At 40.8% G+C, this 23,868-nt stretch overlaps 1 protein-coding gene across 4 annotated transcripts in view; it reads right to left on the bottom strand.

Annotated features, from left to right (window-relative positions):
• LOC110971246 (rho guanine nucleotide exchange factor 10-like protein) overlaps nucleotides 1-23,868 on the bottom strand; it is a 133,006-nt gene that overhangs the window by 49,645 nt on the left and 59,493 nt on the right. For all 4 annotated transcript variants that reach the window (XM_051949346.1, XM_051949344.1, XM_051949345.1 and 1 more), the window contains 6 exons: nucleotides 6,068-6,181; nucleotides 5,646-5,754; nucleotides 4,961-5,064; nucleotides 3,998-4,075; nucleotides 3,520-3,699; nucleotides 2,537-2,653 (listed from right to left, as the gene is read on the bottom strand). In XM_051949346.1, the coding sequence (XP_051805306.1) occupies nucleotides 2,537-2,653; nucleotides 3,520-3,699; nucleotides 3,998-4,075; nucleotides 4,961-5,064; nucleotides 5,646-5,754; nucleotides 6,068-6,181 (702 nt within the window). The remainder of the gene's footprint in view (nucleotides 1-2,536; nucleotides 2,654-3,519; nucleotides 3,700-3,997; nucleotides 4,076-4,960; nucleotides 5,065-5,645; nucleotides 5,755-6,067; nucleotides 6,182-23,868) is intronic.

Here is a 23,868-nt window from a genome sequence, read left to right as displayed (position 1 = left end):
TAGTGTTTGCTCAGTACTTTGTTGATGTGTGTTTGGCAGCAATTACAGCCTCAAGTCATTTTGAATATGATGCCACAAGCTTGGCACACCTATCTTTGGCCAATTTCGCCCATTCCTCTTTGCAGTACCTCTCAAGCTCCATCAGGTTGGATGGGAAGTGTCGGTGCACAGCCATTTTCAGATCTCTCCAGAGATGTTCAATTGAATTCAGGTCTGGGCTCTGCCTGGGCCACTCAAGGACATACACTGAGTTGTTATGAAGCCACTCCTTCGACATCTTGGCTGTGTGCGAAGGATCATTGTCCTGCTGAAAGATGAATCGTCGCCCCAGTCTGAGGTCAAGAGTGCTCTGGACCAGGTTTTCATCTAGGATGTCTCTGTACATTGCTGCATTCATCTTTCCCTCTGCACTGACTAGTCTTCCAGTTCCTGTCATTTTATGTGAAATATTGCTTTGTAGTTGTCAAGATGGCTTTGATGGCACAGCTTTTGGAGTCCAAGATAAATAGAGGTGCCCAAAGAAGTGAAAGGCAAATTTTGAGTTTAATTAGACATACAAACAACTTGGGCTGGACCTGAATGTCCAAATATTCGGTCGCTGTGGTGGTATCCGAATATTAATTTTGAGATGCGAATACTCGGATCCCACTCATTCTGGGCAATGCACATGAAGGGTCTCCCTTCACTATTTCAAGTTGCCATCAGGGTCTTAGCAGTTCTGCTATCAGTGCTCTGGTTGAGAGATTTTTTAGCCGTGGTGGCATCACAATGCATTCTCTTACACACACACATGCACGCAGACACAGATGATTTATTTAAGAGCTCTGTGTACCAGATTAGAATCTAGTCATTGATTTAACATGACATCACATCAAATTGCTCACATTCTTTCTGCTGTGTATTGTTAAAAACATACAAGCTAGTTCTCCTAAAGCTCACTTTAGGAGAACTTTACTTGTATATACGAAATAAAATACAGCATTTTTTCTATAAATTAATGACCCCTGAATACATGGAGGAGTGTGAGTAATTGAAAGAAGAAAAGTAATTTTAAGTTAAATACTGAGGAATCTTTGCAAGGCACACTGGGCTGTGTTTCAGAACTTAAATCTTGTGTTCAGCCATAGACAGAGGCATGCTGCTCATTGCAATTAATGCTCCAAACTACCTTTTAAGTCATGAAAAAAGTGTTATCACTTTCTTGTTTATCCTTAAATGACATTTTTGGTAATGGCTTTCTGCTGTGCATACGTTTTACTGTTAAAGTTTACTGTTAAAGGACCACTTCACTTTTAAAATGAATTTTGTTCTATCAGTTACTCTCCCTATGATGAGTTACCACAAGGAGGATTTTTGTTGTTGTCACATTCCTTTAAGGTGGTTCAGGAAATCCAAAATTAATGGAAGAGACAGGGTCTTTATTTTGCCCACCGGGAGGAGCAGATCTGATTTCCTTCCATGAATTCCATTTATTCTGGATTTCCTGAATCACTTTAAAGGAAAGCGACAAAAACAAAAATTATTCTTGTACTGAACTCATCATGGGGAGAGTAATTGATCGAGCAAGTCATTTTAAAGGTGAAGTGGTCCTTTAAATGTTGAAGTTTTACATTTAAAAACAAAACATTACATTTTAGATATTTTCAGGTAATCCTGTATAAATAAGAGGACTTCAGAAGCAAAACTGTGGAAAAATATTGACAATCTCAAGGTTACAAGACCATCTCCAGAGATCTTGAAGCTCCTTGGCCAACTGTGCGTAATATAATCAAGAAGTTTATAACCCATGGAACTGTGGCTAATCTCCCTGGACAGGTATGGAAGAAAAAAATTGACAAAAGAATGCAATGCAGGATAGTTAGAATGGTGGATAAACATCCTCAATCAGCTTCCACACAAATTCAGACTGTCCTGCAGACTTGGGGTGCAAAAGCATCAGCTTGGACCATACGTCATCATCTGAATGAGAAGAAGCGCTATGGCAGGAGACCGAGGAGAACCCCACTGCTGTCAAAGAGACACAAAAAAGCTAGACTGGAGTTTACAAAAATGTACGTGAGTAAGCCTCAGTCCTTCTGGGAGAACGCTTTGTGGACAGATAAGACAAAGGTAGAGCTTTTGGAAAAAGCACATTATTCTACTGTTGGCAGAAAACAGAATGAGGCCTACAAACAAAAGAAGACAGTGCCTACAGTCAAACATGGTGGAGGTTCAAAGATGTTTTCGGGTTGTTTTGCTACCTCTGGCACGGGGTGCCTTGACAGTGTGCAAGGAATCATGAAATATGGAGACTATCAAAATATTTTTGGCCGTAGTGTAGCGCCTAGTGTCAGAAAGCTGGATCTGGCTCAGAGGTCATGGGTGTTTCTGCAGGACAATGACCCAAAGCTTACCTCAAATAGCACCAAAATAAACACATGCATACCAAAGACATTTGTTACTGCAACAATTTCTGGGACAATTGGTGCATCTTCTGGAAAAATTCCAGAGGTGTCAATATTTTAATCCATGACTGTAAATACAAAAGTATGAGCACCTTAAGAAAGTCCAGGAAAGCAGGTTTAGACATGCAGGCTTTTTTGATGAGTGCCATGGCATTGGTGAAGTTGTTGATGTAGTCACTGTAGATGTTCAGCACCATGGACTTTGAAAACTGCAAAGGAAAAATATTCAATGTAAAATATTTTATTGGATTTATCCGCTTTAAATTGACTCACCTAGTTCAGCACAGGTGCAGCCAACTGGTGCTAGAAGTCACATGATAAGTCCTGCTTAGGCAGCCCATTCTGTAGTACATAAAGGTCTGGCTGCACCACACTATCATCCTGCTATAAGAGGAAAAAAGGTCTGACTTGTTTATGTTTCTTCAAACTGAACACAGTTGACTTGGACAGAGTGAAGTGATGGATGCAACTTTGGTGTTCCCACAAAATAGTGATGAGTGGAACCCCACGGACCACTTATATGCAGGGAGACAAGTACAGTGACTAAAATGAAGAACCCATTAAAAAACAAACAAACAAATAACAAAAACCTGCAGTACTGCCGTACTTGCATGATCCAAATACTCTTGAAACTTTCAGAGTGGCAGACAACTACCCCAGAGGTTATTTTTGTTGTCTCCTGCAGTTAAGAGGATTTTGAAAACAGTAATGTGCAAGTGGCAAAGACATGACACAAACAAATGCGTCTGAAATGAGTGGTGAATTAGAGGCCTTCATCTGGTAAGTCTAGCTACACAATTAGTGAAGTGGACATTATCTGAGCTTTCTGAATGGGTCTCTGCGATTCTAGTACAGACACCTGCAGAATGACACTTTTATATGGACAGTCCAGTCACTGGTGAATCAGCACTCTTGGCTTGAACTACACATGAATGCAAAAGAACATTCCAAGTTTTTTAACATTTTTTATCCACTCAAAGGATAAAAAACATCAGAAGGAAAGAAATTAAGGCTATGCATACAAAGTTCTTTTGAAAATGAAGGAAATCAAAAAGGACATATCTGTACAACTGACCGATGCCACAAACAGGTCGCCAATCTTCTCACTGTAATCCCATTCAGCCACACGACATGCCAGGGCGATCTGGAACATTGAATGGCACTGATGGATCTCCTGTAGACGGTAAAAAATCTGACGCACCTTCTTTGGGTTTATAATCAAGGTCTGTGGGTCAAGTAAAGGTTTCTGGTACTCCTAAAAGAAAAAGAAGAGGCAGCATCAAATACTGTAGTTATGTCTCTGTCAGCTTCCACCAGTAATATGCTGTTAATGGAACAGAAGCAAACAATGCACTTTGCAGTTTGACATCCTTAATTATTTCTTATGAGCAAGAACTACAGAAATTAAGTTCCAAGAACACCTCTAGAAGAACAGTGAACACTCTCCAGATAGAGCTGGTTTCGCCAGGTCCTCAGATATGTTCCATTGTAATTTCTTCCAACAAATAAGTGTTTCAGTGGTACCCTTTCACCTGAGGAAAGAAGTGACTTACCTGGAGAACCCTTTTGAGAGAGTCTAGGTAACTGTTCTCACTTTGCAGAATGGAGCTGAGGATGAGACGTCTGACAACCTTAAGGAATGAGTGACAAACATCACATTCACATCTATCTGAAATAAGCACACATACTATGAACTATGAAAGTCTTGTACCCATGTACTAATTTAAGAATATCAAAATACCTAGCATACTGTAAATTTATAACTCTTAGAATTAAAATAATTGCCATGTTTCAGATGATACCTGTAAACTAAATAAAAGGTGGTCACTAAAAAAGCCTGCTGATAATTGGAATTACCTGTATTGGAAGGGCTCACATTGTAAATTCAGAACAAATTTCATTAGTATAACAACAGAGTTACACCATACTTACCACTCTGTTGAATTCACTGTCTTTTTAAACACTAATACCCTTTTCATTTATTATTCAATTTCAGTCACTTCTAAGTTGTTCCTGCTGCTATAAGTGTTTTTAATAAAGCATATGCAGCAGGCTGAGTTTCCTTTAGACTAGCTGAACAACATTTGGAAAGGCAAGTAAAGTAAATAACTAACAAAAGAAAAGAGTTGCACAAAGAGAAAGAGATAACAAATTATGTTCTTCTGTCTAAGTAAACAAAATGCTTAAAACTCCAATTTCAACTGTTTGTCTCTGGAGGGCACAAAGTGAAGTATTACAGGCACCTGCTGCTTTTAGCTGGCTACAAAGAGGGTCAGTAGAGTACAGAATAGAGTTTAAGAACAGCCAACTACAATACAAAGTTTATAATCTTTATTATATGACTTTCATATGACTATATGAGTGGTGAAATGTGCAGTTTCAGAAACAACCTTAATGCATTGCAGAAAAATATCAGTTCATCAGTACAGCACTGCACAGTTTCCTTTGTTGACATGAAAACAGAGTACTTTGAAATACTAGCATATGTGTATGTACACTCACATACATATACACACCTGCTGACTACTGAGACCCTCTGGCATAGGGGAGAGTTGCGGTGGAGGGTGCTTCAACTCACACACAGACACATTCATGTAACCTGCATCATCATTTTCCTCGCCTGCATCATCAAGCACAGTTTCTTTATTCACAGAGAATGAAACACACAGGAATCTGCTGACTGTTAGCTTTGTTACAGCTTTCACAGGACAACTGCAGTATAAATTGCCACTCCTTTTTATTTTTACATTTCTGCAATGTCATTTGTAATATATTTCATGCCACCACAACTTAATATTTACATAAAATACATTTTATTTCTAAAATATAAACTTGCTTCTGCTCAACAGTAGCTTGATTGTTGCAAGTGTTTAGCAAATTCACATTATTCTTACAAGGCCTCCATTTGGGTATTATTTGGTTTCTGACAATGTTGGTGGGTTTCAGCTAGGCTGCCTCCTGACATGCCAATAGAGTTGACAATTATGGACTGAAGTTATTTTACCTATGGTTATACCAGTCTTTCACTAGGGGTCGTTTATATGCCTGGCAATGACTGGCTCTAAATGTCTGAACATTTAATAATGTATGCAAAGGCAGCAATAAATTCTGCAGTTTTGAAGCTGAAAGTGACCACAAATTGTATTTCTACAAACTAAACATACAGGGTGAACATATTAATCTGAGTTACAGTTTCTGTACCTGTGGAGTCTTTTCTCTGCAGGAATGACACTTTGCGAATCATGGCTAATTTAGTTTTTTCTAAACCGTCCTTGGTACCATTCCTCGCTGCTTTCATCAACTGCTGGACCTAGAAATGCAGTGTAAGGCAAGCACAGGTGTATAACAGTGTGGCTGCAGAAGAAAAAGTGTAATAAATCCCATTTTGCAACAATGTTATTTTAGTAGTTTTGTTGCTGTTGTTGTTTAAATAAAATCAAGATTCATGGGTATCACATTGTTGCACTCAAGTGAGGTAATTTAGGGTAATCAGATTGGACACCTTAAAAGAGCCTGTAGAAGAAAGGTTTCCTTCAAACTAAAAGAATGATGAACTGTATCCATTAAAAGAGGAGAACAGGAAAAGAAACATTAGGAATGATTTATTCCTATCGAAGTCCTACCTTAGTGTCACAGCTGTGTCTGATGTGAGCAATATGAGGTGTACTAAGACGTACTGCCAGCTCTTTCCTGGTGACAGCATAACGCTCCTTTAGCCTCAGCACATCTGCAGGAAGCTAAATCCCAAGAACAAAAATATAAGAAACATCATATATTGAGGCCAGGAGTTCACTAAATTATCATGATGTTTACTTGGACAGGTCTAAACCTAACCATTTTCGATATGGCATAAGATGAGGGACAGCATGTCAGAAAAATAATTTGTTCATTAGCTGTAGTACATGGTTATGCCATCAGGTGTAGCCTCTTATTACTCTGCCAAGGAGGCGGAGCCTCGGCAGAGTTATGTGATGATCGGCGTTGGTTTGTCAGTCAGTCTGTCTGTATGTCCTGTCTGTCTGTGTCTGTGTTAGCAGCACTACTCAAAAATGGATTTATGGATTTGGATGAAATTTTCAGAGAAGGTCAGAAATGACACAAGGACCAATTGATCAGATTTTGGCAGTGATGTGGCTTATAGTCTGGATCCACAATTTCTATTTCGAGATTTCAGCTGTCAGAAATGATGCAACAACTGAGCAGCCTTGTTGGAGTACTGCCTCTCTGAGTGCTTTTCTAGTTATTTAATGCACTGGAAGACTGTATACTCTAATAACCTAAGGAGAGGGTCAGTCAGACTATGGCAGATCTGTATGTGATATGTGTCACCACGACTAAGACAAAGACTTCCAACCACAGCTCCATTAGTTAAGATGACCCAGAGTCTACAGAGAACATGTTTCTCAAGCAGAGTGGCAGATGTAATATGTCCGTATTTAAAAATAGATCATCAAGCAAATAGAAGGATATCTACTGTACTTGATTTGTTTTCATGATTAATCAATGGTTGATTGATACTGCTGTCATTTAATAGTTCAGAAAATAGTTTAAAATGTGCATTTCTCATTTGCATATACACTACCAGTCAAAAGTTTGGACACACTTTCTCATTCAGTGATTTTTATTTATTTGTATTATTTTCTATATTGTAGATTGATATTAAAGATGAACACTTTTTTGTTAACCCCTTAACCTGCAGTCAATTTTCCCCTGAAATTTCTACTGAAGATGTATAGAAAGTAAATTGAATGCTGTTCTTGAACTGTTTGGAGTACAGGCATGGCTGGGGTCTCCTTTGAAAGCAGACAACCTGCATTGTCACCCAGTGCAGTAAAAAATTACTCTAGGTGCTACTGACACAGAGTTATTTATGTTGGAACACACTGAATTAGGAGGAATTTTATTCACGCCTAAATTTTTTCCCTAATAAAACACCTGAAAATTAGTGTGGCAGCACTGTGAGAGCTTGAAACACAACAAGGCAACAGCTTGGGGTCTTACATAGTTCAGGACAAAATTTCAGAGCAAAACTACAAGAAATGAGTGTTTCACACATGTTTTTGTACTAATATGCCCAATTATGTCAATTTTGGACACCCTATGTACACCCTGTGAAAAAATGGTATATGGTCGTTTATTAGCCCTTTTTCACACTATTTTCACTCCAAAAACTCATAAAGAACTAAAAAAATCACTTCAGATAAGCTTCAGTGTGGATCTTGATCTGAATCAGAGGCACAGACGGAGACAGAGAAATGCTGCAGCTCCTCGCCGCAGCAGGAGAGCCGGAGGTGTGAAAAGTCACACAGCGCCGCTAAAACCCGCCTCTCGGCTATTCAGCAAGCTCATTGGCTATCAGCCCTGTCAGTCAAACGTTTCCTCCGGTGTCATTTTGCTCTGAATTTAGTGAAGAGATGAGAGTCACCAGATCCATCGGTCTCGGCAACGGCTGGCTGTTCCGGGTTCGGAGGCAGCGATGAGTCACTTGATTGGTTGAAATGCGGTTGGGATCGAAAGCAGAGGGTTCAGTCGCCATTTTCTGACCGAGATTGTGAGGATTACAGAAAGCTTCATAAAATTATGGATAAAAATGCAGTGAATTATGGAACGCGCAGCGCCACCATGCGCCATGTGGACGCGCACGGAGCCGAGCTATTTGTGGATTATTTACTTATTTCTAGACATGTTTTGGACAAAATATGATACTTGCTAGTATTGTCTGGATGACTACTCTTGGATTATGGCCGGTTTTTGTGGATTATTTTCATCGTTGACCGGTAAAAGACCATCGAAACGTAAGTTATGCCCTTTATGTGTCCCTTTAAACTTTTGTTGTTTGTTTTAGAAATGTGTTTATATTACCCGCTGTGGTAATCACATCTGAAAGTGGTTTATACCGGCGGATTCACGAGACTCTAAGCTTTCCATGGATGTATAGTGTTTCTATCGTCCCGTTTAAAGCTAAAAATGCTTTTGCCGTTAAACTTCAGCCGGCCATTTTCGGCCCGAATACGGGCCCGTGAAGCTTAATTCCATCTGTAGTCTTATAGTTTTGATGTCTTCAGTATTAACAATGTAGAAAATAATAAAGGTAGTGTCTACAGATACGGACCCGTACCCGTAGCCTGTGGCCTGCGGATACGGCACTTTCCCTTATCATAAATATTAATGAGACGGACATGAATATTAATGAGTCGGCTGATGAACGTGCTTTGTGATTGGCTGGTAATCCGACGTACATAAATATTAATGAGCCGGCTTCGTAATCCGAGTGATGAAGGCGCTTCCGTGATTCGAGGTGAATCTGCGTGCCGAGCCTGTCATGTCAGTCATCTGCTGTTCTCTTTTCTATCATGCATAATGTCTTATAAATATCATTATCTGACTTTTTCACGGACAGCGATTTGGGGGTTGAAATCAGCACTACTATTAAAAATAGCAAAACTTTTTATTCATGTGACCCTGTTCTAATAAAGCACAAACAGCAAACAAAACAAATGGCGGAACTAACAGCCAGCAAACTACAAGTATTTTTTTACCTTCAAAGTAGCGACAGACTATTACATATTAACCTAAACAAAACCCTGACGTATTTTCTGCGTCTGTCAACACAGACACTGCACGCCAGTCACTTTAATGTTAGCGGACTCTGTTGAATGGCTATGTTACATAACCACAAACAAATCTCACAATATCACAGTAAATCGAGTTTGTGGTTTTTTTTAATTCATGCCGAATTAAAGAGCTGCTCCTCACCATTCACGAGTGTTTGTTTCATATTCGACATCCTTAACTTTATCTTGTAAATTAGCGTCCGAAATTAAATGGGAACATTTGTAATGGAGTTCGTCAGCCGCTTCCACCACTGAACGCGGTAAACTACTTAATAGGAACTGGACTTCAAACAATTTATACACGGCGTCTAAAAGCGTAAAAACTGAAATGTCTAAAGTGTGAGAGGAGACGGTGTATTTTTGGTTAAATTATACAATGTTCGCCGTCAAAGTCATTCATATAAACTGCCTGTAATGTGCAGCAAATAGTAGTTAACCGGCGCCAGCTCTTCAGTGACCTTAACGGGTCCGTACCTCTAGTACAGATGCTACGGGTACGGGTCCGTACCTCTAGTACAGATGCTACGGGTACGGGTCCGTACCTGTAGCATCAACCAATAATAAAATATAAAACACTGAATGAGAAGGTGTGTCCAAACTTTTGACTAGTAGTGTAACTGTTATAAAATTAGAGAACTGTAGTTTTTTTAAATTAATAATTATTAATAATATTGTAATAATAAATGGTTAATAATAGATCATTTTGATACAATTATTTGAAAGACTATAGTTGGAAAATCATGATTTTTCTTTTAGCCCTGTACAATATTTTTAAGGCTCCTGTTGGTGTCAATCACAGAAAAATAAATAGCTTCCTAGGGTGAAAACTAAAGGTTTGATAGATGGGGAATATCGGACAGAAACGTTAACATTTTTTGATCAAATGAACACATCATATAACTGATTTGTATTATTCTATCACAGCAGGGTTTTACCATTCAAGACTACATGTACATATCAATGAGCCTACAATATTTCAGGACTCAATTATTTCTGTAGCTATGCAGGGTTCTCGCCAGCGCATTTCGGCCCCGTTACACTGTCTAACGGGCCGTTACGCAGTCTTACCGGCCTGTTACGCTCAGTTTAAAAGATTACGCTGTGATTAGGGCCGCTACGCCAGCGCATTTCAAAGATTACGCTGTTGTTATGAGAGTGTGGCTCCGTCATGAGAGAGGGAGAGAGAGCAGCGTGTGTGGGGGAGGGAGGGGGAGGGAGAGGGAGAGCGAGTGAGACAGACGGACAGTCGGTGCAGTCGGAGGAGGACAGAAGGTGTGTAGTTGCTGGGTTGGCCTTACTGTGCGGTTCAGCCACTGTTTATAGACAATAAAGGCTGCAGTGTTCTTCGATACGGCTGGGCTCCTGTGTTTTTGCCTCTACGGCTGCTGAGGAAGTGAAGGGGGTTAACCCCGGGCTTCCTGACCACGGTCGGGGGCCGAACAGGAAGGGTTAACACTGGGATTAGGGCCGCTGCGCTGTTATTTTGACAGATAACGCCATGTGCGTTTGTTTTTATCAACTGGGTGCCTATCTTGGTTAATTTATGTCTCCCCACCTCAGCCGTACTTTCCTGTCGATTGACCCGTTCCCGTCTATTGCGCATGCGCGTTCACGTCTATTGCAGGCGCGCGCGTGCAGGAGGACCTGCCGTTACGCTGAAAAAAAATCCTGGTGAGAACCCTGCTATGGCACATCAAACATTGCTGTACAAATTGGCACTAAGAAAAGATAGAAAAAACTGACTTGACTCTTTAGGAATTTTAACTCAAAAATATATGTTACCGATAGCCCCACTTTATACAATGTTGACTGAAAAAAAAATCAGTCAAATTGAGGATGGTCATGCATGGGAATTCAATGAATTGAGGCAGATTGACAAAATAGTAGATTCATACACCTTGACATTTTGCATTTTTTTAAAATTTTTTTGGCCTTTTTTGCCTTTATTGTGGAGAACAGTGGAGAGAGACACAGGACATGTGGGAGAAGGACCTGTAGCAAATGGCTGTGGGTCAAACTTGAGCCATATCCACTGTGTGGGGAACTATAGCCCCTGTTCCTGGGTCGCCCGCTCAACCAGTTTGAGCTACCAGGGTGCCCAACATTTTGCACTTTCAATTGTGTTGAGGAATTAAAGTACCAGTCAAAAGTATGCCCAAAGTTTTCCATTTTTAAAAAAATTAAAATTCAAGTAGTTCAAGTCCAATGAATAGCTTGAATTGGTACAAAGGTAAGTGGTGAATTGCCAGAGGTTTAAAAAAAAAAAGGTACAGTTACTCAAAACTGAAAAATAATGTACATTACAGAATTATATTAGAAATGGGTTAAGAACTTAAGGCGGTTCTGCAGCAATGGAGGTTGATCAATCCTTGAAAGATGGTGCTACCAAATCCTATAGGTGTCCCAAACTTTTCTTAATTACTTACAACCCCTTCTGCCTGCATAAATGTAGTGCTGGAACACACAGTGGCACCATACCCTCGAGAGCATTATTTGAACAGTATTGTACGTAACATAGTAGTGTGTTACTATAAAAATGGAGAGGAAAAGGCAATTAACAATAGAAAAGAGACAGACGATCATGACACTGAAAAATGTAGGTCTTTCCTACACAGAAATTGTGAAGAAAGTCAAGGTGTCAGTGAGTATAGTTTTCTTCACCATCAAAAAGCACTAGGAAACTGGGGGAAACTCCGACAGGAAGAGGCCTGGAAGACCCAGAGCCACAACAGAATCAAAAGACAAGTTTCTGAGAGTCAGCAGCTTGGCTGATATGTGGCTCACGACAACAGCTTCAAGCACAGCTTAATAGTGGTTGTAGTAAGCAAGTCTCAGTTTCAACTGTGAAGACTTTGAGTTGCAGGTTTGACAGATTGAGTTGCATAAAGAAAGCCATTGCTAAGCTGTCAGAATAAGAAAAAGAGGCTTGCCTGGACCATGAAACACTACCAATGGACCACTGAAGACTGGAAGAAGATATTATAGAATTATGAATCAAAATTTGAAATCTTTGGTTCATAACGCAGGTTTTTAGTATGCTGTCGAGCAGGATAAAGGATGGTTCCTCAGAGTGTGACATCAACTGTCAAATACAGTGGAGGAAGCATGATGGTCTGGGGCTATTTTGCCGGATCCAGGGTCGCTGACTTTTACAGAGTGAGAGGTACCCTGAAGTAAAACAGCTACCACAGAAATGTGAAGCGCCATGCAGTACCCTCTGTATGTGTCTAGTTGGTCAGGGGTTCATCTTACAGCAAGATAATAACCCAAAACAAGTCCATGCTATGCCAGAACTACCTTATGAAAAAAAGAACAAGATGGCAAACTTGAAAACATGGAATGGTCAGCAAAGTCTCCAGACTTAAACCCAATGGAGCTGGTTTGGGATGAACTAGACTGAAGATTAAAAGCAAAGCAACCTACAGGTGCCACACATTTATGGGAACTTCTGCAACAGAGTTGGGAATAACTTTCTGAAGGGTACTTGATTTCCATTGTGGAAAGAATGCCATGAGTATATTCTTAATTTCATTTGTTTATTTGTTCTATGCTTTCATTTCAGAGTACAATGAGACATTAACATGCATAATTTAAAAATACAAAAATCTGAATAAAAGCTGGAAGCAGCATTGAATGGGTCCGGGCACATTCACGCATGTCAGGACATGGTGCACGTAGAGGTGTGGCGTATGTTGGAGTGTGACATAAAAGTGAAGGTGTGGAGATATAGCTGACCAGTTTCAAAGATTATATCACGAAGTTTCTATACACGGTACATGCAAACACTGACTATTCTTTAGAGTGACAACATGCTTTATAAGGAGGTAAAATGACACAGACAGGTCTTAGAAAAATACTCAAGCTCAGACTGGTGTTTTGAAAAGAGGATAAAATATACTGACGCCAGTGTATAGACGCTGAAACATACTGGGAGTCAAAATAACAAGACTAAACATACCGGGACTAAGTTTAAATCGACTGAAACATACTGATAGCCAGTAGAAAGAGGATAAAACCAGTTTGTCAAGGTTCAAACATACTAGGAGCTAATATAAAGAGGTAGAAATAACTGAAAGCCAGTGTAAAGAGGATGAAAGAAAAATGGACATGAATATGGGCAACCGAATAACAATAGTACATCAAAGTGTAAAACATGTCTTCTCCTCTCCAGCAGGTGCCGCTATCACTGTGAGTGGATATTGGCATATGGATGTGATGAGTGCAGGACTGTGATCAATCATGTAAAGCTTAAGGCAGATTGCAGCATGTACAGGGGATTTACACAGCACTTCCTCTTTCATGTCGAAACATCAATTTTCACGCGGCTGCCATGTCCTTTTACTAATGCAAAAAATTTGGACAACTTTTCATCCTTTAAGGCCCGGTCACACCGCCCGAACTTTACTGGAGCGTTCCTGGAGCGGTGAAAAAAATTCATCATCGCTCGTAACCGTTCACCACCGTTTAACAGAAGTTGGCCCCCGTTAAAGCAACGCCGTATACGCTCGGTCACCGCTGATGTTTCTGGAGGGGCCCTCCTACCGCTCCGAAAGTTTTGAGCTGCACAAAATATTGCGAGCGGTGAGGAGGGGGCAATTTTCCGCCCAGGCAAAGTTCACCCCTGCTCCACCAACGCCCAGTCAAAGTCTGGCACCGCGAGACGCAAGTTCGTGGATGCTTGGGTCCGCTAGGCCAACGCAGAAATCTTGAACGCAGGACCACCGCTGCTTCGCCAGCATTGCCCGGGCGGCGATTAAACGTTGCACAAACTTCGGTGGAGCGGTTGTAAGCGTTTTACGAGTGGACACGGGGTTGCTGGAACGGTGTCGGGCGTTGAAGCAGCGATCCATGGTGGCGATGAACTTTGGTTTGCCGTTGGTATAGAGGTGTCGGAGCGGGACCAGAATTTGGCTATAAATATGGGGAGAAATGGACCAGGAACTCATTTGGAATTGAGCTGCCGTTGAGTTCAGACCTCATCTATATCGAATTTGCTCAAAGTTACAGTAAAACTGTATCACCATGGATGCTGAGAGACTTGCTATGATTGCCAGCAGCAGAATCAGAACCTCCTCAGATTGCAACAAGCTGTAGACAGAAGGAGAAGAGAGAGAAGAAGGAGAGACAGAGTTGTGTGGGTCAGACAGTGGATACTGAGAAGGCCTGAACATGGACTGTATGACAAGCTGATGGTGGAGCTGAGGAATGAGGATCCACGAGCCTTCCAGCACTTCTATCAAAAATCTATCAGAACTTGTATCAAAACGATCCGTTCAGCTCCGTAGTCACAAGCGGTATGCCGCTAAACCAACTTTATACCCCCGCTGAGCCAACGCCCGCATGCGCAGAATGCCGCTATACCAACGCTCGCGTCACCGCTAAACCAATGCTCGCTACCGCTAAACCAACGCTAAACCAACGCCGGCTTCAGCGGTGCATCGCTAAGCCAACACCAGTGTTTTCGATTTTTTTTCCCATTTTGTGCGTGGTGACGAGTGTTGTCGAAATTAGGCCCCCCCTCCCTACCGTTCAAGGAACGCTCCAGCAAAGTTCGGGCGGTGTGACCGGGCCTTTAGGTGTTTTATATATGCTGTCCAAAATGGAGGTCTTTCGGAGTTACTCCCTATGAGGAGATAGTCATTGAAACTGACCAAAATTACCAAGTGTCACACTTCAATTCAAAATGGTGGACTTCCTGAGGGGTTTAGAGTATGGGTCCAAGAGACTTTGTTGTTCACCCTCACATAGGTTAAACTTGGTATGGGGAAACTTATTAAAATGCTGCAAAGGGCACTATGGCAGATGCTGTGAATGTATTTGGCAACTGGATGCAATCAGGGCAGGACTGTGGTTAAGCATGTAAATTTTGAGGCAGATTGGAGTATCCAGAGCGCAGTTAGAAGTTGATGTTTCATGGCAAAGCATCAAAATTCTGGACAGTTCCGTGGCCATGCCCTTTGACTGATGCGGATGATTTTGAGAAGTTGTCATCACTACATGAGTAATTAACCACTGAATATGGCCAAAATTACCAAAAAACACAATTAATCCAATATAGCGGACTTCCTGTTAGTTTTAGGTTTTGAGCCTCACAGACGTTTTTGTTCACTCTGATGTGGTACACACGCCTACCAAATATCATGGATGTCGGTGAAATTTGCTGCTGGGGCTATTTGTTAAAAATACTGCAGGGGGCGCTATGACAGTGTCGAGATGCATAGTGTCCTTCCTTTAGTCAACTGTGATGTGTGTGGCAATTTTGTTGAATTTCCAAACATTTCTAATGTGTCAAAAAGTATTTACTGTTTTATGGTTTAGGATCAAATTCCCAGGGGCTGCCATGGCCAGGCCCTCAGACTTTTGTGGAACATTTTGCTCACTTTTCATGACTATGTCTTGTTTTATATACTGGCCAAATTTGAGGTCTCTTGGAACTCCAACAGACCCTGTACACTCATACAGGGTAACTCACATTATAGCCCTTGAAAATTACAAAACTCACCAAAAATTGCACATTATATTCAAAATGGCAGACTTCCTGTTGGGTTTAGGGTATGGGTCCAAAGAGGAATCTTTATGGGTCCTTGATGTCCTATCAAATTTTGTGGATGTAGGTGAAACGTGCTTCACACTGTGGCATTAGCTGTGTTTCCATTACCCTAAAATATGTGCAAAATGTAAATAGCGCAATAAAAAACTGGTAATGGAAACACCTGAATTTCGAAAAAGGACTAAAATATCGATAAAAAGTTTTTACGCTCTCATGAGGTGGTTTTTCAGACGTTTCGATATTGAAAAATATCGCAAAAGCGCAATGGAAATAGTCCAGTAGATATGTAGAATATGAGGCCAAGATGTTCACTTCCGGAAGAAAGCATGAAAATTTGTATATAGGGGTTTTTGAGAATGCTGAATCCATTTCTAACCGAATACACGCTGGCAAACCAAGGGATCCCACTCAAAATCAAGAAATCCAAGATGGCCGCCCTGCGTATTGCCGATTTTGATATTTCATCAGAACTTTGGTTCTATTTGACATAAAAACATGATCTTGGTGCCGATTTATAGGTTTTTAGGGTCAAAGAATTCAATGAGATGCCTTAAAATACCATAAAATGTGATTGGAACAAAATCCAAGATGGCTTGCAAATATCAATCTCGTTTTTTTTTCTGTTTGGCATAGAACATGATCTTATGGCTAAATATAGGTTTTTAGGGACAAGAAATTAAATTACGTAGCTAAAATTACATTGTATTCAGAACATCAAACATCATCAAAACACTTAACACATAGGGTGAACAATTCAATGAATTAATGCTTTATTTTTGTTTACTTCTCAGGAAGACCATACATGTATATCGTTTCATTCTTCTAATGTTTTATTTTGTTTTCAGAACTTGCCATTAATCTGATGGTTTGTTTTATTTTCAGAATTGGTCATTAACTCATTGGCTGCCAGCTGTTTTCAGAGCAAAGAGCCCCCTACTGCCAGAGTTTTTAAGAATTTTGACAGATTTTTCAAGATCTACAAAATATCAAGTTTTAAGACTACATAAACATTGAAACTATCGAAAGAAAGTGTAGATTCTCTTCTTTCATCAGGAAAAAAAGTTTGTTTGTAGCATTTTCGGTTCTAAAGTTATCGGCAGCAGAACATAGGGTCGTTTCAGCAAAAACACCTGTTTTTGACCAAAAAACAGAGATAACGAGCTTTTTGTTCAGAGAGGCACATCAATCACTTTGATGCCAATATTTTTTGGTTTAGTGACATCCCACACAACTGAACAGTTGTTTACTTATATGAAACAACAAAACAACTCGGAAAAAGCATTTTGAGGTCAACTTTTTAACCTTTTGTTAGCTAAATCATTTATTTACAAACAACACAAGTCAACATTTTGGTTCAGAACAATACATCTTACAAAATATAAACAATCTATTTTTAGGTGTGTGTGTGTGTGTCTGTGTCTGTGTGTGTGTGTCTGTGTGTGTATGTGTGTGTGTGTGTATGTGTGCTCGCTCTAAACTCATCTGACTCGGCCTCGTCAGATGAGCTGAAGAGAGCGGTGGTGGCGAAACCGAAACTGAAAACTATCGCGGCTTTGATCACCAGCGGCTGTTGGCAAGGACATGGTGCACGTAGAGGTGTGGCGTATGTTGGAGTGTGACATAAAAGTGAAGGTGTGGAGATATAGCTGACCAGTTTCAAAGATTATATCACGAAGTTTCTATACACGGTACATGCAAACACTGACTATTCTTTAGAGTGACAACATGCTTTATAAGGAGGTAAAATGACACAGACAGGTCTTAGAAAAATACTCAAGCTCAGACTGGTGTTTTGAAAAGAGGATAAAATATACTGACGCCAGTGTATAGACGCTGAAACATACTGGGAGTCAAAATAACAAGACTAAACATACCGGGACTAAGTTTAAATCGACTGAAACATACTGATAGCCAGTAGAAAGAGGATAAAACCAGTTTGTCAAGGTTCAAACATACTAGGAGCTAATATAAAGAGGTAGAAATAACTGAAAGCCAGTGTAAAGAGGATGAAAGAAAAATGGACATGAATATGGGCAACCGAATAACAATAGTACATCAAAGTGTAAAACATGTCTTCTCCTCTCCAGCAGGTGCCGCTATCACTGTGAGTGGATATTGGCATATGGATGTGATGAGTGCAGGACTGTGATCAATCATGTAAAGCTTAAGGCAGATTGCAGCATGTACAGGGGATTTACACAGCACTTCCTCTTTCATGTCGAAACATCAATTTTCACGCGGCTGCCATGTCCTTTTACTAATGCAAAAAATTTGGACAACTTTTCATCCTTTAAGGCCCGGTCACACCGCCCGAACTTTACTGGAGCGTTCCTGGAGCGGTGAAAAAAATTCATCATCGCTCGTAACCGTTCACCACCGTTTAACAGAAGTTGGCCCCCGTTAAAGCAACGCCGTATACGCTCGGTCACCGCTGATGTTTCTGGAGGGGCCCTCCTACCGCTCCGAAAGTTTTGAGCTGCACAAAATATTGCGAGCGGTGAGGAGGGGGCAATTTTCCGCCCAGGCAAAGTTCACCCCTGCTCCACCAACGCCCAGTCAAAGTCTGGCACCGCGAGACGCAAGTTCGTGGATGCTTGGGTCCGCTAGGCCAACGCAGAAATCTTGAACGCAGGACCACCGCTGCTTCGCCAGCATTGCCCGGGCGGCGATTAAACGTTGCACAAACTTCGGTGGAGCGGTTGTAAGCGTTTTACGAGTGGACACGGGGTTGCTGGAACGGTGTCGGGCGTTGAAGCAGCGATCCATGGTGGCGATGAACTTTGGTTTGCCGTTGGTATAGAGGTGTCGGAGCGGGACCAGAATTTGGCTATAAATATGGGGAGAAATGGACCAGGAACTCATTTGGAATTGAGCTGCCGTTGAGTTCAGACCTCATCTATATCGAATTTGCTCAAAGTTACAGTAAAACTGTATCACCATGGATGCTGAGAGACTTGCTATGATTGCCAGCAGCAGAATCAGAACCTCCTCAGATTGCAACAAGCTGTAGACAGAAGGAGAAGAGAGAGAAGAAGGAGAGACAGAGTTGTGTGGGTCAGACAGTGGATACTGAGAAGGCCTGAACATGGACTGTATGACAAGCTGATGGTGGAGCTGAGGAATGAGGATCCACGAGCCTTCCAGCACTTCTATCAAAAATCTATCAGAACTTGTATCAAAACGATCCGTTCAGCTCCGTAGTCACAAGCGGTATGCCGCTAAACCAACTTTATACCCCCGCTGAGCCAACGCCCGCATGCGCAGAATGCCGCTATACCAACGCTCGCGTCACCGCTAAACCAATGCTCGCTACCGCTAAACCAACGCTAAACCAACGCCGGCTTCAGCGGTGCATCGCTAAGCCAACACCAGTGTTTTCGATTTTTTTTCCCATTTTGTGCGTGGTGACGAGTGTTGTCGAAATTAGGCCCCCCCTCCCTACCGTTCAAGGAACGCTCCAGCAAAGTTCGGGCGGTGTGACCGGGCCTTTAGGTGTTTTATATATGCTGTCCAAAATGGAGGTCTTTCGGAGTTACTCCCTATGAGGAGATAGTCATTGAAACTGACCAAAATTACCAAGTGTCACACTTCAATTCAAAATGGTGGACTTCCTGAGGGGTTTAGAGTATGGGTCCAAGAGACTTTGTTGTTCACCCTCACATAGGTTAAACTTGGTATGGGGAAACTTATTAAAATGCTGCAAAGGGCACTATGGCAGATGCTGTGAATGTATTTGGCAACTGGATGCAATCAGGGCAGGACTGTGGTTAAGCATGTAAATTTTGAGGCAGATTGGAGTATCCAGAGCGCAGTTAGAAGTTGATGTTTCATGGCAAAGCATCAAAATTCTGGACAGTTCCGTGGCCATGCCCTTTGACTGATGCGGATGATTTTGAGAAGTTGTCATCACTACATGAGTAATTAACCACTGAATATGGCCAAAATTACCAAAAAACACAATTAATCCAATATAGCGGACTTCCTGTTAGTTTTAGGTTTTGAGCCTCACAGACGTTTTTGTTCACTCTGATGTGGTACACACGCCTACCAAATATCATGGATGTCGGTGAAATTTGCTGCTGGGGCTATTTGTTAAAAATACTGCAGGGGGCGCTATGACAGTGTCGAGATGCATAGTGTCCTTCCTTTAGTCAACTGTGATGTGTGTGGCAATTTTGTTGAATTTCCAAACATTTCTAATGTGTCAAAAAGTATTTACTGTTTTATGGTTTAGGATCAAATTCCCAGGGGCTGCCATGGCCAGGCCCTCAGACTTTTGTGGAACATTTTGCTCACTTTTCATGACTATGTCTTGTTTTATATACTGGCCAAATTTGAGGTCTCTTGGAACTCCAACAGACCCTGTACACTCATACAGGGTAACTCACATTATAGCCCTTGAAAATTACAAAACTCACCAAAAATTGCACATTATATTCAAAATGGCAGACTTCCTGTTGGGTTTAGGGTATGGGTCCAAAGAGGAATCTTTATGGGTCCTTGATGTCCTATCAAATTTTGTGGATGTAGGTGAAACGTGCTTCACACTGTGGCATTAGCTGTGTTTCCATTACCCTAAAATATGTGCAAAATGTAAATAGCGCAATAAAAAACTGGTAATGGAAACACCTGAATTTCGAAAAAGGACTAAAATATCGATAAAAAGTTTTTACGCTCTCATGAGGTGGTTTTTCAGACGTTTCGATATTGAAAAATATCGCAAAAGCGCAATGGAAATAGTCCAGTAGATATGTAGAATATGAGGCCAAGATGTTCACTTCCGGAAGAAAGCATGAAAATTTGTATATAGGGGTTTTTGAGAATGCTGAATCCATTTCTAACCGAATACACGCTGGCAAACCAAGGGATCCCACTCAAAATCAAGAAATCCAAGATGGCCGCCCTGCGTATTGCCGATTTTGATATTTCATCAGAACTTTGGTTCTATTTGACATAAAAACATGATCTTGGTGCCGATTTATAGGTTTTTAGGGTCAAAGAATTCAATGAGATGCCTTAAAATACCATAAAATGTGATTGGAACAAAATCCAAGATGGCTTGCAAATATCAATCTCGTTTTTTTTTCTGTTTGGCATAGAACATGATCTTATGGCTAAATATAGGTTTTTAGGGACAAGAAATTAAATTACGTAGCTAAAATTACATTGTATTCAGAACATCAAACATCATCAAAACACTTAACACATAGGGTGAACAATTCAATGAATTAATGCTTTATTTTTGTTTACTTCTCAGGAAGACCATACATGTATATCGTTTCATTCTTCTAATGTTTTATTTTGTTTTCAGAACTTGCCATTAATCTGATGGTTTGTTTTATTTTCAGAATTGGTCATTAACTCATTGGCTGCCAGCTGTTTTCAGAGCAAAGAGCCCCCTACTGCCAGAGTTTTTAAGAATTTTGACAGATTTTTCAAGATCTACAAAATATCAAGTTTTAAGACTACATAAACATTGAAACTATCGAAAGAAAGTGTAGATTCTCTTCTTTCATCAGGAAAAAAAGTTTGTTTGTAGCATTTTCGGTTCTAAAGTTATCGGCAGCAGAACATAGGGTCGTTTCAGCAAAAACACCTGTTTTTGACCAAAAAACAGAGATAACGAGCTTTTTGTTCAGAGAGGCACATCAATCACTTTGATGCCAATATTTTTTGGTTTAGTGACATCCCACACAACTGAACAGTTGTTTACTTATATGAAACAACAAAAACAACTCGGAAAAAGCATTTTGAGGTCAACTTTTTAACCTTTTGTTAGCTAAATCATTTATTTACAAACAACACAAGTCAACATTTTGGTTCAGAACAATACATCTTACAAAATATAAACAATCTATTTTTAGGTGTGTGTGTGTGTGTCTGTGTCTGTGTGTGTGTGTCTGTGTGTGTATGTGTGTGTGTGTGTATGTGTGCTCGCTCTAAACTCATCTGACTCGGCCTCGTCAGATGAGCTGAAGAGAGCGGTGGTGGCGAAACCGAAACTGAAAACTATCGCGGCTTTGATCACCAGCGGCTGTTGGCAACGGCACTTTTTGCTGTTGCCCCACCATGGCCACTGTCTTTGTCATTCTTTTGGCCCACCGCAACACTCTCACGTTCCAAAACTCCAGGATTTTCACCGACAAGCTCCAACAGACTATCCTGCAGCCCCCCCAGTCAAAAAACATGATTGACGTCTATAGACGTCATAGGCAGCGAACGTTCGGATTTTAATTGACGTCTATAGACGTCAATGGCAGCGAATGAGTTAATCTGATAATTTGTTTCATTCATTTCTTGGCAGTTACAAACAGTGGTTGATCAACAGTCAATGTTGGGACTTGTCCAGGATGTACAAGTTCTGTAGCTTGAGCAATTACATCCATACTATGCTTTACCATCGCCAGAGAATGACCATTTTCTCGAAATAATGGCATGAGTCCAGATATTGCTGGTGGTCTGGGGCAGGAATCTTGTGATGCTGCGAAATGTGCCGACCAAGAAATATCATCATCTGCATTCAGTTCAGGTTTCTTCAAAAGATTTTCAACTGAGCTTTCCCAAGCTAACTGCATGTCTTCTGAATCAACTGGAGACTTTTCTGGAACAGCTTGACCTTCACTTTCTTCTGGTATTGAACATCTTTTTGACATATCTACTGGACTAAAACACTTTTTCAGCAATTATACGTCACCGGACGTGACGTACCTGGTCACATGACCAGTTCTCTCGGAGTAAACATGGCGCGGTACTTGAGGACAGAAGAGGAGACCGAGACTTTTCTTGCCATTATTCTTGAGAAAAACATCACTGCCATACTAGACAGCAAACAGCAGAGGAATGCAGAGTGTTATAAGGAGATAGAAGTGGAAATGAGGGAGAAAGGGTTCTTGCAGTGAAATCTCGCGGGATGATATTTTATGAGAGTTACGATGCTTCTGCCCAGAACAACCTTCAATGGAAACACGTTCAAAGCGCAAATATACTTTGTTGAAATTTTAAAAATATCGCTTTTATTTTGGGAAAAACTGTAATGGAAACCCAGCTACTGTCAAGGGCAGAAGAATGAGATGAACCATTTCCAGAATTATATGACAAAATGTAGGGCAATGGGACATGCAAATATAATGCCTATACTTCCTGTTACCAATAGGTGGCGCTATGAGTATTTCAAAATTTTTGAGTGTGGATGTCTTCAGGCTGGACCTGGTGTCCAGCACATTAAGTTTAGCACAGATATGATCATGTGCAACTGAGATAAAAACACTTCAGTAGTCATGGCGAGACATCGAAATTCACCACACCGCCACAGACACACCCTTTAATGACAAGTCACCGCTTTCTCCATCCATCATAATCTTTTGTCACCACATTTGAGATGAATGTGGGCAACAGACTAACAACATTAGATCAAAGTGTAAAAAATGACATTTCCTGTTGCCAGCAGGTGGCGCTAAGACTGTGATGTATTTCATCATATGGATGCACTCAGAGCAGGACACTGATCATACATGTAAAGTTTCAGGCAGACTGAAGCATGTTTAGGCCATTTACATAGCATCTGCTGACTTTTTTTTTTTCAGCCTGATGTGCTGCATATGCCTACCAAATTTGGTAGCTGCAGGTGAAATGTGCTGCCTGTAGTAGATGCTGCTAATTTTCCAGGTGCCAATATTGAGCCATTTTGGCTCATACCTATGTAATTCCCTGAAAATATCTACTTTTTCACCAGTACTGATATCGGTTCAGAGTTTCACACATTTGAGTAGGTATAGGCCGCCAAATTTGAGTTTCAAATTTTCAGGGGGGGATTACAGGGGGGTGCAAGCGACTGGGAGGAAAAGATCCACCTATGCAGAACTAATTAGCTGAACTATTGTTTTAACGTTGGCCTGTGTACCAAATACACAAGTCCGTACTTGGTGTGTGAGTCCGTACTTGCGTCCATACTTGCAGCCTATTTGATGACATCACTACTCATCTACTCCAAATATTTTTACAAGGAGTGTCACACATGGGATGCCTGCAGGATGATTTTGCAAAGTGTAAAAATGACAGAGAAGACATTAATTGTAAATTGTAAATTTGCAAAGTTGGACCTTGACAAGTTGTTTTGATCATAAAGTAAAATTGTTCAGGTCCTGATAGTTGTGACTAGATGTTTTGTGCCTTTGTAGATACACTGTCAATTGCAATGCACAATCTGTGAATGATCAACTGAGGCAAAATATTGTTGTAATTGAACATATTTTTCTTAAGA

This window comes from Acanthochromis polyacanthus, chromosome 6 (genome assembly GCF_021347895.1).
Source record: "Acanthochromis polyacanthus isolate Apoly-LR-REF ecotype Palm Island chromosome 6, KAUST_Apoly_ChrSc, whole genome shotgun sequence".
NCBI lineage: Eukaryota > Metazoa > Chordata > Actinopteri > Pomacentridae > Acanthochromis > Acanthochromis polyacanthus.
This window is presented reverse-complemented; position numbering and strand designations above follow the sequence as displayed.